At 40.5% G+C, this 18,234-nt stretch overlaps 2 protein-coding genes across 3 annotated transcripts in view; one reads left to right on the forward strand and one right to left on the reverse strand.

The window, feature by feature from the left end:
* LOC128268925 (ankyrin repeat domain-containing protein SOWAHB) overlaps window positions 1-18,234 on the reverse strand; it is a 60,923-nt gene that overhangs the window by 33,331 nt on the left and 9,358 nt on the right. The window contains exons 3-4 of the mRNA XM_053006229.1: window positions 17,534-17,566; window positions 17,358-17,462 (exon numbers count right to left, since the gene is read on the reverse strand). Coding sequence (XP_052862189.1) covers window positions 17,358-17,462; window positions 17,534-17,566 — 138 coding nt within the window. The remainder of the gene's footprint in view (window positions 1-17,357; window positions 17,463-17,533; window positions 17,567-18,234) is intronic.
* On the forward strand, window positions 14,488-15,656 carry LOC128268926 (uncharacterized). Of its 2 annotated transcripts, none has more exons than XM_053006230.1 (4): window positions 14,488-14,616; window positions 14,712-14,959; window positions 15,029-15,446; window positions 15,529-15,656. In XM_053006230.1, exons 1-4 carry the CDS (start codon window positions 14,538-14,540, stop codon window positions 15,597-15,599), a joined length of 816 nt encoding a protein of 271 aa, XP_052862190.1. In that variant the 5' UTR covers window positions 14,488-14,537; the 3' UTR covers window positions 15,600-15,656. The 2 variants fall into 2 exon arrangements, with proteins under 2 accessions (XP_052862190.1, XP_052862191.1); XM_053006231.1 differs by lacking the exon at window positions 14,488-14,616 and having other exon boundaries at window positions 14,712-14,799; window positions 14,868-14,959.

Genomic DNA, 18,234 nt, shown 5'->3' on the forward strand with positions numbered 1-18,234 from the left:
TTGGGAAAACAATTTTTCAATTTAATTTGATCTAAAATCGACTGGAGTCCGTTAGTAATAAGTATACAGTTATCATAAGAACCAATGCATTAACTGCGTATTAAATTGTATAACACTTTCAATGTAGCCTTGTCAAAAAAAATTTACAATCGTGCAAGTCAACATGAAAATATAAAGTTACACAAGCTTTACATTTTAACATTTTACTCAAAAGCGTTTTTAACTAATCGACAGGATGGCAAAACTTATTGCAATTAATTGGTTAATTATGAAGATAAAAAGTCAATAAACTTGACAATATTTTTCGATAGGTTTTCCTATAAAAAAACAGCGCGATTAATCAACAAACTGTTGGCCGTAGCAAATGTGAAATATGACAATTCTCTATCGATTAACTAGCAACTAACACTGAATAAATGAATGTGGGTTTTTTTTACAAGAATTTTCAACTTTTACAATAATTAAAAATAGGCATTTTTGTTTCCTATCTTCGTGTTTCACCTTCGTGTCCCTTTGCTCAAAAAATACAATTCCCATCGGAGAATAATTTGGCTGTTGTATGGAAAGCTTTTTCCGCACCAAACATTTTCATTATCCAATGAAGCGAATACCACAGTTATGTCCATAAATATCTGGAACTTTTTGCCGAACACTGGTCACGTTTCCTACATACTTACACTGCAATGCAAAGCAGAGATCGACTAAATTTTGCACGGATGGTTTTGGTTACATATGGGAGCACACAAATACTGACATAACGAGACAGGCCGCTTTAATTAACGCACCCTGATCTCTCAAATCTAGCAGGAAGGGATATTCATTCATCCTTGTAACAGAGGTAGCGTGTAGGAATGGGTCAGAAGGTAGTGGCTAACACTTTTTTGACCATTGGTCACCCGGGAGTAGTTGAAGCGAAACTCATTCTCCACTAACGTTTGCCAGCGTCCCTTGGCTAGTGAAGAGTCCTGCTACAAAACCAACCTTCCAACCAACATTCCATCTCCTTTCTTTACACTGTCAGATGAGAGCGTTTGAATTCAGTAAAATTTTACAGGATTGTATTTGAAAGCAATGGATGACATATGCGCAACCGTAATACATTCTTCGTGGAGTTCAAGAGTTGGTAACTTTTTAAAATTTACAACTATTAATCTCTACGGATAATCAAAATTTATGGCTCAACCGAGCGATAAAACTTTTTTTCAAGCATCATTTTCTACCCTTTCATAAAACCAGAAAAACTTTATATCTGCTGAAAATATGTACCGGTGTTTTTGGAATCGGCTCTTTTTCCCATATGTATGGGTAAAAACTTTGAACATTGCGTCACGATAACGGAATTGCGTTCAAATGAATAGTATAAAGTAGGCAAATAAAATACATAATAAACTTCCAATACATTTACAGAAAATATCAATAAACAAAAGAGTACTAAGCTAAGCCATTATAACAGGTCCACAGGCGATCGAATGACATCGGACAGCACGGGTAAGGTTTCTTAGGTGTATTTTAAGTTTTTGTAATTGACTTGAGTCGCCTTATAGACCACGATAAAATGTGGAAATTTAAGATTTCCTCATCTCATCATCAACAAACAAAAATATAACGTTTTGATGGTCAATTCAATTGCGAAAAAAACAATTTTCGTGAATGATGGATACGTTGAAGGTTGTTTTTTATGTCCGTAGAACGTCGCTGCAGATGAGCGCAACTAAATCGCCATCAACATATAACACCATCTCTTGTTTACGATTTCTCAGAAGAGAGCAGAAACACTCGGCCTGTGCCTATGGGTAAAATTATCATTCCAGAAATTTGCCAACCCTTTCTAGTGTTAGTATGAAAAAGGATGAAAGGCTTTTGGCAATTAGCGTCACGTCAACTGATAGTAAAGCTCTACTTGTATTGCAAGCAATACATATTCAAAACGACGGCATAATAAATTCTCAGCAGTACGTAACTGAACTGTAAACGAAGAAGGAAAGCAAATGGTGAACGAGAAATTTCAAACATGTCTTAACTTCAGGCATCTTTAACTGATGAAAAAAATATGAAAATTAATTTATGACAAACCGTGAATGCCATTTTCTATGCGTTTCAAGTTGTATTGAGAGAAAGGCGAGTGGGATTGAGTCTGGGCTATGCAAAAGTTCAGCGAAAGAGGTGAATAATTAATTTAATTTATTGGTACACACATGCGGTGGTATGTAAAGAATTTTGTATAAATCTTCATCCTAACACATGGAAAGAAATATGTCCTGTCGCCGAGAGTATGTTAATTAGGAGCATTCGTTGAAATAACCCCTTCAGCGACGATGAGCTACACAGAAGCTGTCAGCTAGAGAAAGATTCTTTTTTCGATTTTCACAGCTCGCTTTGAAAATATGTGTTATTCGTTCTCAGTTTGGTGACCATTTTTTCCACGATAAACTCGTCGGTTGGTAACAGATGGATTATTTGTCATAAAAAATATGTTTAGATTTTTTCTATGCTTATGCTACCATTTACGTGATTTCTATCTTTCAATAAGTTCCGAAACAACCATCCCTGGATCAGTATACTTGAAGCCAGCTAAGCTTAACACCAGTGTTAAACCAGTTCAGCACATTTTTGACACTATCGATGAATACGGTTTTCATAAACCGTGACATCATCAGGCACCACCAAGATTTAGATTTTATGTTTCACGATGCTAAATCTGGTAGAGAGCTGGTCTGGTAGTGTTTCTATTTCCGCGCGTATTACAAATATAGGTCGGCTGGTCAGTTAACATAGTTTTTGTTCAAAATACAATATATTCAACACATTTCAACTGCTTTTGATTGGGCAGATATTCGGGAACTAATCCAAGTATTATTTTCTTGTTGAGGACAGCATTACGAAAAAATTGAAACACTTAAAATTTGGATAAAAATGAAAGATAAGAGATGTGGTTAACAAAATCCTAATGTGTGTAACTCTTACAATATTAAACTAACACTAAATAATCTATGTACTCTGAAAATCTCAGAAAATCAATTTACTAAAGAACGCCAGAAATCAAATAACTGAAAGCAGTTTACAATTATTTATGATGTTGGTTTCAAATAAATTTGCAGAATAACGCCACCGGTTGATTGAAGAACCAATAAGGTTTTAAGACATCAAATCTAAAATATTTTTCTTTAAATACATTCATTTTAAATTGTTTGACATACACATTTTATGATGCTAATTGTAGAAATATATTTTCCATAAACTGCAGCATATGTAAAATGCATTAAGTGATGATGTAATAAACAAAACCACAATGCAATCGAATTTATTGCGTCTTAATGGTGGGGGTTTTATGTACTTTACGGACGACACTAAAAGAAGCCATCAGTTGATGCACTCCCTTCGCCTTCCAGCAATTGAACTTACGCTTTCCATTCTTTCCTAACACAATGCTGCACCCCACTTAAAGGAATTACACATGTGTCAAATAAGTGCATACAAAACAATAAATTTCCTTATATATGATATTCTACCAACACATTCCAAACGTGACATGCTGAAGACTACAAAGTTGACTTTCTTATTATTTACGATCTGCCTCTGTCTTAGGCAATGTGGACTATGCATTCTTAAACCTTTTCAAAAATACCTTACTTGGTAAAACACATACTAGCCACGGGTTCAACAAACGAATAGCTGATAGTTTAATCACTTTTACAATGATTATTGGAATTTTTTGTTCTGTTAATGAAAGTGCTATTAATTATTTCCCCACACACACTAACTCATACAAGTTTTTTTTTTAATTAATGCAAAAAGGTTCAATTTTCTGTAACACCCTTCAATACACGATACATTTTTCTCCAAACAGATACATATTTTGTCGCGAAGTGTTGAATATCCGCGGCGTAATGCACTCCCCAGCCATGCCGAAAAGATTGTTGTACGCCAATCAAATCTTGTCCCTATGGTAGTATAGTTAATCATGTTTAGCGTCGTGTTAGATGGATGTAAATTGTAAGCCCGGATGTTTACATAGGGGCATAAATAACAAAAAAAAGAACAGATTGCAAGAAAACCATGTGTGGAGTATGTTTCCAATTAGACAAGAGGAAGATGATAAACTGTACGTAATTAGTAGGAATTTAATGGCTTCGTAGAACCAAAGACCTGCGGTGTCTAAAAATATCCTACGTCTGAAAAATAACTAGTTCATAATGCTTAGATACGTTTACGACAATCCCCCGAAACACATTTTGCCGCAGAAACGCGTAGCTGAGGAGATTGCACAACTATAACTTAACTAACTAGATGTAGTTTTACTTTACATTGAACAACAAAATACGATATTTTGGATCGCTAACGGCATAGTAGGATTTTTTTGAAGTCTATAAAGATTTGTTCCTGCAACCAGCTATTGCTATTATTTCACAACAGAAAGAACAGAGCAACATGAAAGGTACTGCCGAAATCGGTTGGAGATTCATTAAAACTAATAAGAGCCAATAGCATCCACATTAGACGGCTCTTCAATGGAAGGTATATTTTGGGATTCAGTTTAGGGATATCCGTTTTCTGTTTTCATTCAGGCAACATTGTAACCATTTCCAACTCAGGAACGATGCCCACTGGAGAACCTCGTTCCGATAAACGTATTTATTAACATCCCTATACGTTTTTGCAAGTCTTCTACTATACCACAAAATATATAGAGAAGAGCATTCCAACCAATTTCGAACCGTTTCAACACAGTTTAGCGGATCTTTGGAACCGACCCCTTTGCGTTTAACTTTCAACAGAATACCGGTTATGCACAAAAAGTGAGTCAATTATCGCTAATAAAGGGAGCGCTAAGACCTGTTAAATGCAGTATGACTGTTTGGGTTCGTGGCTCGTGGATGGTACTTTATTCAAATCAAATTATTCTATCAAATTATTTAACGTGAACGGATACTCTTTGGTGTGTCATTTGGCTACTAAATTGTTGATATATTTTGTTTCATGACATTGACGTTCATTCCTACGATTCCGGAAATACCTACGAGGAAAAACCTAATTTTGCGCCTCGCTTCTAAATGAGTAATCTTCCCGAAATCATCTATTATGTCTTATTTTGATTAAATGCTCTTAAGTAATATAATGTCGATGCAGATCTCCATCAAACCATAGGAGGATATACAATTACATATTTGCCATATTTTAGTTAACGTATCGCCCAGTCAGGTGATACTGTGCGCTCTGCTGCTGGCTGCCTGGTTACACCAATAGCCCTAGCCCTGCAGAGGCAAGGTGTTGGCTAACAAGAGCTTTCGCCACACTTCTGTTTTTGTTTCTTCGCCACATTCGCCACAAGAAACACAAAAACAGGAGTTGTGTCCAACGCAGAATGAAGCAATTGCAATGTTAACTAAACAACAATGAAAAGCACTCGACCAATCTTGCCTTTTTCACGCGGTAGTCCGAGGATATTTGGTATTGAATTGAATTTTTCAGCAACACACCTCGTTCATGCTTTATCGGTTCCGACAATATCGGCGAAGGGTGGACAGCTAGTTGGTAGACTTAATTGAAGAAAATCGATTTAGGACTTGTAATTGTTTGTATTTCAATTTGAAGGATATATATCTTTGCCACATGTGTTATTTATTTACGTTTTTTTTTTGTTAGGTTGAACGATGGACCACCCTTCTGCGGCTGCCAGGATTCATCGAGCAGGGTCGCCGCAGTGTTCATAATTATTTTTATACCCTCTCATATGTTGACAGGTCCGGTTCCCGTCAGAGGCTGCGCTTTCGCATTTGGGTTGCCCAGGTAGCAGGAACGTGTAGTAGCTACCAAACTGTTCGATAATGCCCTGCAGGACTTGTTTTCAATACGCAATTAATAGCCACGGTGATGCTGCCCTCATGCGATCGTGCGTGCATTTTGCTGCGGTGTCGTCGAGCGCCCGGCAACACACAAACGCTCTCACTTTGGATTCCAGTGCTCAGCGCTTTTCCGATCAAGTGACCACCACGGCGTCTAAGCGAAAACATAATTTACCGGGTTCTGCTTTGACTGTCAGAAAATCAATTTCACCGGTAGTTAGCTGCCACTTAAAACATGGCTACCGGGAATTGATAAATATGTAAATAATAAATATTTCTTGCAGCGCCCTTTCATTTGAAGCTTCAACAGTCGCGGCGTTTGTGCGAAATGACCCGGAAACAAGAGCTTTGTCCGAGCGAGTGAAAGCCTTCTGTAACAATTTTAACAATATATTCTGACTTTATTTTTGGATGGCCGGCAACAATTAAAAAAAAAATTAAGAAACGTAATGTTTTTGGGATGTTTTCAAACGGATGAAAAGAGCATTAAAAATGTCACGATTTTTTTATGTAAACATTGAACAGTAAAGTTACCGAAAACAATCAAACACATTGTCGGTAGCTACTAGTTTGGCGAAATGATGTTTTCCAAGGGTTAAACAGACAAGAACTGCGGATAAGAACTCTACCAAGCTGTTTGCCATCTCATTTCTCATTTTCATGACGCCCCGCCAACCAAACAGAAGCACTTTTTACTGTGGGATGATATGTTAGAGATATAGAGGCGAAGTTAGAGCAATAAATAATACTCAATTTATCTAATAAACATAGTCCCAGTTTCTCACGCGCATATCATTCACATTGTTGGACCACCAACATCATCAGCCGTCGGTGCGGTGCTTCAACGACCACCTCTTCGTCGTAAACCCATCCGCGAGGCTGAGGTATGACTAAATCTTAGCGCATTCAGAGCATGCGATCGTCGGATGTGGAAGACAGTGGTGTAAAATATAGAAGAAAAAAAACACAGCAAAGCAGAGCCCGGGAGAAAGACAGTTTCGGCAGGCCAGAACTGGACGAACCGACCAAAGTCGAACTGCGTGTTGTGCGGTAATAGGAAGCGTGACAGAGACCACGAGCAAGGAGCAGAGAAAACTGAAACTATGAATAATAGGTTCAACAATAGCGGCGGGCTAACTACGACCTACTACGAGACGGAGGAGCAGAACGAAGAGTGAAAAAAAAAACAAACAAGAAAAAACCTTCGAATGAATGGACGCGTCTCACAAGCGTGTGCCGAACAACAAACGGCACAAAAAATCTGAAAACGTTGCCCATCTACCCCGAGCGCGTTGCAAACGCTATATTTTACTTCAAACATCGCATAAATCATTTCGTGTTCGGTGTTCTTCTCTCTGCGTAGCCCCCCAACGGGCCCAAACGGTGTGTCCTATAAGGCTTTTCGCCTGCAGCTCATCTGTTCTAATTTTTGTTGGCTCATTTATTTTTCTTTAAATTCCTCATCGCCCTCGATCGAGACAGTGTCACTCCTCACGTGCGACTGTTTTGGGTGTCACAGGTCACGTCATCTTTGCTTACCGAGACAAACGACGGTGTAGTCAGCAAATCAGGGCATGACAGACGATTACTGCGGCTACTGAAATAGTTCGAACGCGCGCTCGTAAGGTTACCAAAACTGCCATCGGAAAAACCATCGGCTTAGAAAGTACCGAAAGCGGTCAGCTATTAAATCATTAACAGCACTTCGGTCGCTCCTAGACACCCAATGCGCTGCATCGTACCGTACGTACCGTCGACGATGTGAAAGGGCGCAACTGCACAGCCAATAATCATCGATCACCGGCCTACCGGTTTGCGGATTGGCTGTGAACAAACAATGCAGCAGTCAGAGTTTGCGAAATTGGATGCACCACCGTGCGGTTTTTGGAGGACTCGTCTAGATTCGTTCGCCTCTCTCTGGCTGCTGCTGCCGTGCGCTGCTAACAAAACAGCAGCATTTAAATTTATTATCCGCAATTTACTTCGATTACGAGTACGACCAACCTTTTAATTCGATGCTATCTTTTTCAATTGGAATTTTCGGTAAACGTTTCCCGGGGAAGGGAAAAAGAGATTGAAAACATGCGGTTGCACGCAAGACGCATCGGCGTGAGCATAGAATTCCACGGTAGTAGATTGCGGTACGGTCCGCTGGGCTGGGCTGGGTGCGGTGGGGCAGCCCATAAACTTTTCCACCACGGTACCGGTACCGATTCTGAAAATTTATTAATTTATCAATGACCGTTTTCGTAAACATGGGGCGTTCAGCATGAGCCCACTTTGCGGCCGTGTCGACGTACCCTCGACGCGCCATGCGAGAGTATGCAACGCGGGACAGTTATTGCACACCGTGGGCGAGCTGCTGCTGTGGCTGGGTCCGAATTTAAGAAATACTCGAATGCGAAACGCGCTCATGATCTACATGCGGTATAGGGCTGGGTGGACGCGAACGGTGGATGAAATGAAGCTTCCACAGCATCATGCCGCATTTGGTTGAAACGAAACGAACAACAATGAAGCCTGAAGTTCAGTGTATCTAATTGTTGAGGATTACAGTACCCGTCTTAAATAGGCTACAGCATTTTCGGTGATTTGTTATGGAATAATATTAATGGAATTTTACACTCGTATGTCTGTATGTTTTAGTTATAACACTATTCAGTGGCGCAAAACCTAATTCATGCAAAAAGAATTATAAACAAAACAATCTAAGCAATCTTTGATATGGGTGCGCGAGAACGTTTAGTAACGAAAATATCACTAAAACAACAAACATTTGGGCCAATAGAGTGTTATTCCTATGTGCAGTTGTGGTTTTGATTGCAGCAACTACACCTCGATGACGATTGTGGAGAGAAATGTACGAATGCTAAGCTGGCACCCGCTGCAGCACTGAATTTTACTCTGATCATCTAAGACCGCCTGACCATACCTGACGGGATGACCGGGGAAAGGACGATTTGAAACGGAAATGCAGCAACCATTCGTACTAGTTGAAGAGAAGGTAATTTAGTGGTTCGTGCGCTCTGCCACCGCCTATGGCACAACAGCCAGGGAATGGGCGGCGAGTTTTGGAATCCGCACAAACCGTGTGTTTGTTTAATCCGTACAGGCGTCCGTAAAAAGCGTCGTGTACCATTCCGCATAGCAACGCTTTAACCACGCTCTTCTCGTCAACCGCTTTCCCGACGCCGGATCTTAGCAACCATATCTTTGCAACTCCGTGGTTTGAGTACTGTTTAAACTACGCAACCAGGATGCGTTTGAAGAGCGATCCGACGAAGGAGCAAAACGAATAACGTTTTATCGCTCCACGGTCAGCATCACTACCTACCTACCAACAGCAAGGACAAAAAACACCCACGCTGTGGTTTTCGGGATGTTAAGCAATTTTCAATGAAGTTATGCTGTTATTGCAGCCCTCCCCACCATTACTCATGATGCTGGCGATTGAACCGCAAGACTGCAAACTGCGACGAAGCATCAGTGTATGCAGTCGATGTCTTTCTCACACACATAACTTAAACAATTCGCGTATTGATACCCAAAAAGTAGTCCGGTGCCAGTAGTTCTGCTTGTTGTAGTGCTTTCCTCTATTTTCACCGTGTTGAGCTTAGTTTGATTTTTGACCGAGTTTAATCCCTTTCCTAATTCTAGAAGCATTTCGTAGTTATTGTCAGTGTGTTCGTTAGCAGATCAAATTTGCAAAAGTTTGTTTGCTTGTACACTTCCACAACAACAAAAAATCGTATCAAGTCACAGTGATAGTGATAGTGAAGTTCACGGTTTTGAATGGAAAAATGTAGAGATTTTTTCAAAGAATTTCGCCAATATAAAATCGCAAATATTGTGTTATTTTTCATATATAATGTGTTAGTTTTTATTTATAAACACTTTTCTTAGTGTTCAATCGATATGAACAATAAAAATAAATAAACCATGGCCGTCCGTCGGTCCAGTAATAGGCTAGACGGCCGTAATGAAAAGTGGGGATGCATTACGTATCTACTATAAAAGGATCAAGCTCCTCCGAAAATAATCTCAGAAAAATAGAATTCCTAGCATCCGAAGAAAAATGGGTTCTCCAAAAGATTTGTTAGAGGTTGTCAGACGATTGACACCCCAATATCTTATAACAAGTTTACGGCGTGGTCGAAAAGCTAATTCATTTCCTTCTTCTTCCGATACCATTCTTTACGTTCCTGCTTCCTTCCATACTACACAGGTACGTTTTCTATGGTACCATCACCGTGAAGATAGTGTTTTTTGCTGATACGATGCTGCTGCTATGTGTGGTAGTTGTCAATAGCACCCGATTAATCGGCTACAGTGCAACTCGAGACCAACTGCAACTACCTTGAATTCATAACTTTAAGTTGACGAAAAATCCGGCCACGTCCCATCTGGCTGCAAAATTACTAGACAAAAGCGAATGTTTGTAGTTTACGGGAACAACCTAATTATTTAATTTGTCCAATTATGTGTTAAAAAAATCTTCTGTATAAATATGAAAATAATATCTCATAACTATTCCACAAAAAAACAAAAAAGCAGCAATATTTTTTGTATATGTTTGTATACAAAAGAACGACAAATAGATTCCCATAGATAGAGAAAGTGGAAAAGAGAAAGCAAGAGCGAAAGAGAAAAAGCGCACAGCACCTCTAGCAATATACGCAACTTACTGTAGCTTTGTGTATGGAGACAAAACGTTTCAATATGTTTGGAAAATAACACAAGCTAAACAGACATCGCATCTGCATCCGATATGAAAGTTAGTGAGCACACAGGACCAGATGTCCATATACACCCACTTTGGTGAAACATGTTTCCTCTTAAAAGAAGACCTTTCTTCACGCTACTGGCAAGTGGCTTGAGCTGTTCAAATGTTCACAGAGACAATTCAATAAAAAAATGCCAGCGTGCTTCATTTGTTCGTTTTGCATGTACGAATTGAAACAGCATGTTTTCCGATTAGTGATTGGAAGAACAGGAAAAACGTTGATACGCGATAGGAAGAGACAAACCCGATAAGGAGAATGGCGACAGATTTTATATTGATTATCAATAAAACTACCTCATATTATTGCACATTAGATACATTAAAATCATTGACCGCTATTATCTGGAACTGTAGTGAAGACGGTAGACATACTATGAAAGATAACACACTAACTTCATACACTATTTTATACCTTTTGACTTTAATAGGTTTTTATTTATGTGATAAATATATTTGTTTCCTTTCATAAATATTACCAATCAAAATTATTCGCGTTTCACGATGGTCGTTGTACTTTTGTAACAACAGATTTATGCTTATCAATTAGTTTGAACGTTTAATAAATGAATCTAAGGCATAGTATTAGCGTAATTTATGTTTCTCATTTGTGTGTGAAGTGCAAAAAAACAATTATCCCAATTACACATCGGAATATTCGATGGTGCTAGGCACGTTAGCCTTGAACACCAAACTCATGTGCGTTTCGTTGCATAAATTAAAAGACACCCATGCCTTCGTCGCAATGAGAAAGGTTTACCTGACAGTGTGCTATTAAAACAAACCACTGAGAAGCGACTCGAAAAATCCGTTCGCTCGGCATCGGTGGCATCCTGATGATCCGCTCTTCTGCGAAAAGCATCTTTTTGCCACGCGTCTTTGCCTGTTTATGAGCACAACATTAAAAGCACGCTAAAGGCATTTAATAATTTTTGATAATATTCAACATGGTTCGTAATAAACATTACCGCGTGCTCCGAGCAAGGACACTGGGACACAACAGTCATCTCCATCATCTCCGTAACGTCACAGGCTCGAATTGCCCTGCACATATTGGACATACTGGAGCTGGCTGGGTTTCAAGGCGCAAGACATTCGAAACGAAAAGGCTGGCAAAAGATGAATATGAATTTTAATGTACTCATCACAACGCTAGCTGCTAACTAAGCAGGCGCGTAGCCTGCTTAATGGTCTTAAGCACATCGCTTGTTGGCGTCTTACGGGATTTGGTTTCTGGCGTCACCGACAGAAACAGCGGCACCAGCAACAATAGCCATCTTGACAACCGCCTTCTTGTCTTCCCCACTCTTCACTCGATGACAACGTCTATTTGTTGTACAAGTGATATGGCAAAACATATGACCCAACGTGTAGGTACGTGGATATTAAAAATGTGTTGTTCTCTTGCCTCTCCGCACACACATTCTGCCTTTCCGTTGCAAAAAGAACGCAAATGCGCAACGAACTGAAGCTTGAAGAATGCGACACGACAACCTCCAATGGCAGGTTCTGCGAGGAAAATTTTAATAAGCGCCACTCGTATATTATAAATACCGAGAAATAACCATATTAACATGACATTCTTCTCGTACGCTAATGTTATGTTTTATAGCAATACGCTCTCCTGCTAGGGACTGTTCCGAATCCAATTTAGAAGGTTGGGGCCTCGGGTAAAGCCTATGACATTGCTAGGAGTATGGACCATCCTTTGTAACGAACCATTTTAACTGCGCGAAGGATTTGGTTTTATCCACAGCTTCGGCTTCGCACAGAACCATCGTAAAATCTTTCCTGCCCTGCATGTATTAGCACCGGGCGAAGCAGCGCAACAAAGTGGTTAACAGTCTGTGGTTCATTTTTCGTGCCTCTCAAGTGGACACAGAACTTGCTGGTTTGAAATTTGAAGTGTCGCCCTTTCCTTTCCGTTGTTTCTTAATTTTGAAACTGGAAAGAAAGTTACGGACCATTTGCTGTCTTGGTTTGCATACCACCATCGAGCTTGTTTAGTTTTTCTTGTAAGAAAATCCTTTTGAATCGCCTTCGTCGAGTCGAGCTTCACACGAAAATGTATTGACGGCGCCATCCATTTACACCAGCAACTGTAACCGAAAAAAGAATCTTACGTCCTTCCTAATGCGCGGTCTGTTGGCATCAGGGTCATTTTACGTCTGTCATAGACATTTTTCAAAAACGGTTTACTGGAAATGACCCAAAGCACTTGAGGCGAGGTGGAATTTAAAATGGAAGACTAAAATTTACACATGTATAAAGGTGAACGATATGCAATTGACGTTGTAGTTGATGCTACTCTGTGTTGAAGTTAATATGTTGAACTGCTCTATGGAAAATTCAAACTACTTTCATATAAACACTAGCAAATAATATCTACTTTGTGCATTGAAAGTTCAAAATATGCTGTGATGTCGTTGCTCAATTTCTTCGGAAAAAGGTTGTTCATTTACATATGACACTTTTGGAAAAAGAAAATCACATAAATAATCCATCGTTTGCCACTTTAATGGCAAACATCGGCTCGCAGCATGGCTGTCCCCGGTAAACGGACTTGTGATGCATCGCAGGCAAAGAACCAAAAAAGCAGCTTGTCTGGAGTTCTCGGAAAAATAACCAAGAACACAACTCAAAGTGGTTCCCTAATGTCGGGTTGCATGGCATCATCATGCTTGTAAGCAGATGCTCTCAATTGCTGGAACGACATAGAGATGTAACTAGGATCATATTTGTAGGATCCTTCCGATGATGCTCATAGCTTACAAGCGCCACGAAAGGATGCACAAATATTGTGGGCGTCAAAGAAGTGATCGAATTTCGGTATTTTGGTGAAATACGATAGGTCCTTGTGTATGTTTAGCTTGTAGAAGGTTCCAGAGCATGGGTTAGAGCAACAACGTCAACTATAATAAGGTCCTTACGCATGTTTAGGGCATACAATATGCTTTTGAATGTGCTCTTTCTAGCCAATTTTTCGATGATTCGTGTATTGGTTATGAGTTGGTGGTGACGGAATAAAAACCTCGTATCTTCGTTCTTGAGAAAACCATTGCAGTATCTTAAATTTAAGCAATCACCATTAATTTAGTCATAATAATCTGCAAACTAAGTACTTTCAAAATTAAATATGTCATCTCTTTCACTATCAATATACTTCTCTAGTGCCCTCTCTATCTTCCTCTCGCTCTTTTTCTCTTTTATAAATCCAACATTTTCTCGCGCTCGCTTTCTCTGATAGGCAGATTACCATCCTTTCCACAGCCCTACAGCTAGCTAGGGCTCATTTTAGCATACAAGAGGGGTAAATTTATTTATGGTTAAATTCAGGCATGTCACAGCAGCAGCATATGGCATTGTTACATTTAAATTAAGTCCATGTGGTATAATATAAACTAAATTAAGCAAAATGTGTATAAATCCCCTTAAGCGCACAAACCAGCTGTTACCACTTGGTACGCACCTGAAACCCATTCCGCGCTGCCCTTTTGCTAGTCGTTGTAGGGAAGGTACTTTATGTACTTTGACACACTTGTATAATCGTATCCGGTTAATTGCTCAAGGGTACATTAAATTCACACGCCCTAGTGCCAAAGTTTTTCAACACGAATTACTGGCCTCTGGTAATGCTTTCACTGTGGAGAATACCATTACTTTAGCCAGGCGTACGAGTTCCTTTATTGATAAGCCGATGCTTATGGAAACTTTAGCCACGCTGATATGAGACCCACAGAGGATGACTGATAACGTCAGTAATCGGTGAAGGTTTATTTCATAACATCAGTGTGAACAGTGCTATCGCTCGTTCCTGCAGCTGATATTGGCTCCGAAAATAATGTCTGCCTTAGTTGCGCGAAGGTTCTCAGCCACGACAAATTGCACCGGTCTCACGGTGTAAGGCATTTCAGATGAGTAACCTCTTAAAGTTGGGCTTTCTTGGTGGAGGAAAAATGGCACAAGCTATGGCTAGTGGATTTCTATCAGCAGGTGAGCAAATTTCGACGTGCTCAGGTGCTCAGGAATATCAGTGCAAGGTTCATTCGTTCATTCGAAATTCTACACGTTAACGTATTGAATTACAGGTTTAACGAGAGGAGAAAACATGACGGCAAGTTTCCATCCATCCGATACAGCAAACATAGCGGCGTTTAAGACACTGGGAGCTGAAACGTATGTGGAAAATTTGCCGGTTGTGAAAAAGTCGGAGATCATATTCGTTTCTGTCAAACCCTCGGTAGTTTCAGGCGTACTGGACACAGTGCGCCCGGCCAGTTCCGGTAAACTATTCATATCGATCGCGATGGGTGTTACGTTGAGTGAACTGGAAAATGTGACTACCTTTAGAGTTTGATCTGACCCACAGACCAATAATGTTCCGCTCCCGCTCCGTGCCTTACAGTCACTGGAATCCGATGCCCGGGTGATTCGAGTTATGCCAAACACCCCAGCGTTGGTTCGCGCCGGAGCCTCCGTTTTTGTTCGAGGATCTGCCGCTACCGAAGATGATTGCCGAGTGACGCAGGATTTGTTTAAGGCCGTGGGTACATGTGAAGAGGTCACCGAAGCAATGATGGATCCCATAACAGCTCTTTCCGGAAGCGGTCCGGCGTATGTGTTTGTGATGATCGAAGCACTAGCGGACGGGGCAGTGCGCATGGGGTTACCCCGTGATTTGGCTTATCGATTAGCATCACAAACAGTACTGGGATCGGGCAAGCTAGTTCGAGAGACTGGTCGCCACCCCGGACAGCTGAAGGATGATGTTACCAGCCCAGCCGGATCAACTGCAGCCGGACTATGTTATTTAGAGCAGAACGGTACAGTAACCGCCCGCCACGGTGCATTAGAACGTCTTTCAGAACAAAACATTAATCACATTTCGTCTGTATTTTCCTGCAGCTTTTCGACATGCTGTTAGTGGAGCAGTAGAATCGGCCACTGTAAGATGTCGTCAAATTTCTAGCAAATAACGTTCACCGTTCATCACCTACAAGGCGAGCCACAAAAACTTTTCGATATACTTACCTCCGAGGAGGAACAATCGCCATCTCATAGAATAGAATAGAATGTAGTAGCTCCCCCAATGTTACTTTCTCTATATCTGCTAAGCTAGTAAGCTAAGCAAGTAAGCTTGCATGTTGGTACTAATTTTCCCCAGAACGCATTAATTATAAAACAATTGCTGGCTGTGTGAAGGAAGAGTTTCCACTTTGCTTACCCTAATGCGAAACCAAATTTTCCGTCATCACATCATTGAGCCCATCACCCTTTCCCATAATTCATTATTCATTGTCGCGATTGTCACCTTCACCCACGAGAGGGCGCTAATAATGCATCACTGATGTTTGTTTTCTAAATAAAAGTCTCGGCGTTAAAATCTTCCGACGTTGATGCCTCTGCTTTCCGGCGGGCTAAAAAGACACGCGCTATCAACCGAAAATCATCTCCTTCTCGCCAGCAAACCGTGTAGAAGAATGATAAATTTGCTTCTCCCCCATGCTTTTGATTTGCTTTTATTTTTGTTTTACTTTCCATGTCACCTTCGCTCGTAGCGAGGGCTCCGTCTCTCTCGTCGGTGGAAAGAAGATGTTTGAATGCAAGTTCTGAATGGTTTCTATTACCGCCATTGACTGACAAGCTATAACGACGGCAGGGTTACAGTGTGAAAGAATTGAAGAACCCGAAAGCGGGAGTTCCTAAATTACGGAAGCGCCTTCGTGTGCACTACGTGCATTTCACAGTCACCGCATTCCCTGCTGTCGTTAGAGGTACCAAACCGACGGCAGCCCTCGTGACACACCAAAATGCGGCGATGGAAGAAAGAGAACCACAGTGGCAAGGGGCAGTCAAAGATATGTGGCACACATCTAATTTACGATATGGATACCGCATGGAAATCGTATGATTGTAGTAAATTAGTGGGATCTCCGCTACTTCTACTTCTATTTTCCCTGAAAACGGCAGTCACGCGGATACCGACACCAATCATAGTCATGCCTAGACCGTGACAGGTTATTGCGGCGTTGTTTAAATCTTACCAGGCCACAATGTTAAGCACGGCCCAAACTGGCGTTCGCTGCACCAGCGCAGGGAAATATTTACTGCCTAATTTGTGTGACATTGATGGCGTGATAGCTTAGTGACAAAAAGAGTTAATACCGACACACTAGTTTAGGGACCAAGCGAGATCGAACGGGCGACAATTGGCAGTTTCAATAGCGGGCGTACTAAATTAGCACTGTTTATTGTTCTTTCTCTTTATGAACATAATGCAAAAACCGAGAAAAAAAGTTTTGATGGTCTCTGGTCTTTGTAACAGTGTGTTTTATGGGCAGGGTTCTTGACCACGCGGCACACACCCTCCCACCCCCACCCTGTTACGCTGGTGACAACCATTCCCGGGTATAAATACCAGTAAACATTAAAGTATCATTTTGTCCATTGAGGTTTTCATTCAAATAACAGAATTAGTGCTATCACTGCCAATGCCGTCAATTGCAGTGATCGACTGTGAAAAATTACACGCTTTCGGGATCTAGTTTTTCACGGTCACTTTTTCTATTGACTTGTCCAACAATTTGATTCTGATATTGGAGCTAAGGATGTTTAATCACAGCACTGTCAATCAATAATTACATATTTTGTTGTTTGTTAATTACAGTCATTCAATGAAAAAAACCTGATGCTATTTGTCAAACTTTTGTCTTCTTCAAATCCATAACACATACCTGCAGTTTCACTAAATTGGGATGTTCAATTGAGAGTTTGGCCAACAGTTGAAAATCCGATTTGGCAGCGGCGATTAACCATTCCTTAGCCTTTGGGTGCTGGAGCTACGAAAACAGTACACATTAAACTAATAGTAAGAAGGATGCATCGGAAATACTTGAAAGTCTGTAATTACCAAATTTTCGGAATTCATTATCTCATCTGAAGCCTGAAACGACAAATAAATGGTAAATACTATTTAGTGATGTGGTATTTTGAATTTAACAACATGTAATAAACATAACTCCAATAAATGAGTTTAACTTGTAAAAACAAATGAAATATTAACATTTGCTGAGACGATGACTGATGAAGATGCTAAAAGTAGCTATTTAATTTAACAACATTACAAATGCTCTTTAAACAACCGCATAGTTGATTACTTACGACAGAAGTTTTAAGCTCAATGTCCGGCACTGAATTCAAGGGAGGTATTCTGCCTACGTATTGCAAAATTAGACAAAATGTTCATCCAACCCATATTGCATTAGAAGCGTCACCGTGTTTAGGTCTTCTAGCTCCTACAGTCAACTTGATAGACTTCTATCACTCATCGTTTGATGTTACGATGGAAAGTGTAGCTCCGTTTAACCCGTGGCTACTCGTTGCCACTACTGTCGATCACCCTGAGCGAGCTGCTTCAACAGAATCTCCACCGTTGAATGTTTTCCTCACTGGGAGCACTATCATCAAGACGAACGTTGCAAAATACAGGTGAGGTGGAAATTGGGCGCTAGTTCATTAGAGAAAGGTACCTACAGTGTAATTCCTTGCCATCATGGTAACTAACAACGGGGCATTCGCTCTTCTTTCATCCTGCACAAATTTGCCATCGCT

This window comes from Anopheles cruzii, chromosome 2 (genome assembly GCF_943734635.1).
Source record: "Anopheles cruzii chromosome 2, idAnoCruzAS_RS32_06, whole genome shotgun sequence".
Classification (NCBI taxonomy): Eukaryota; Metazoa; Arthropoda; class Insecta; order Diptera; family Culicidae; genus Anopheles; species Anopheles cruzii.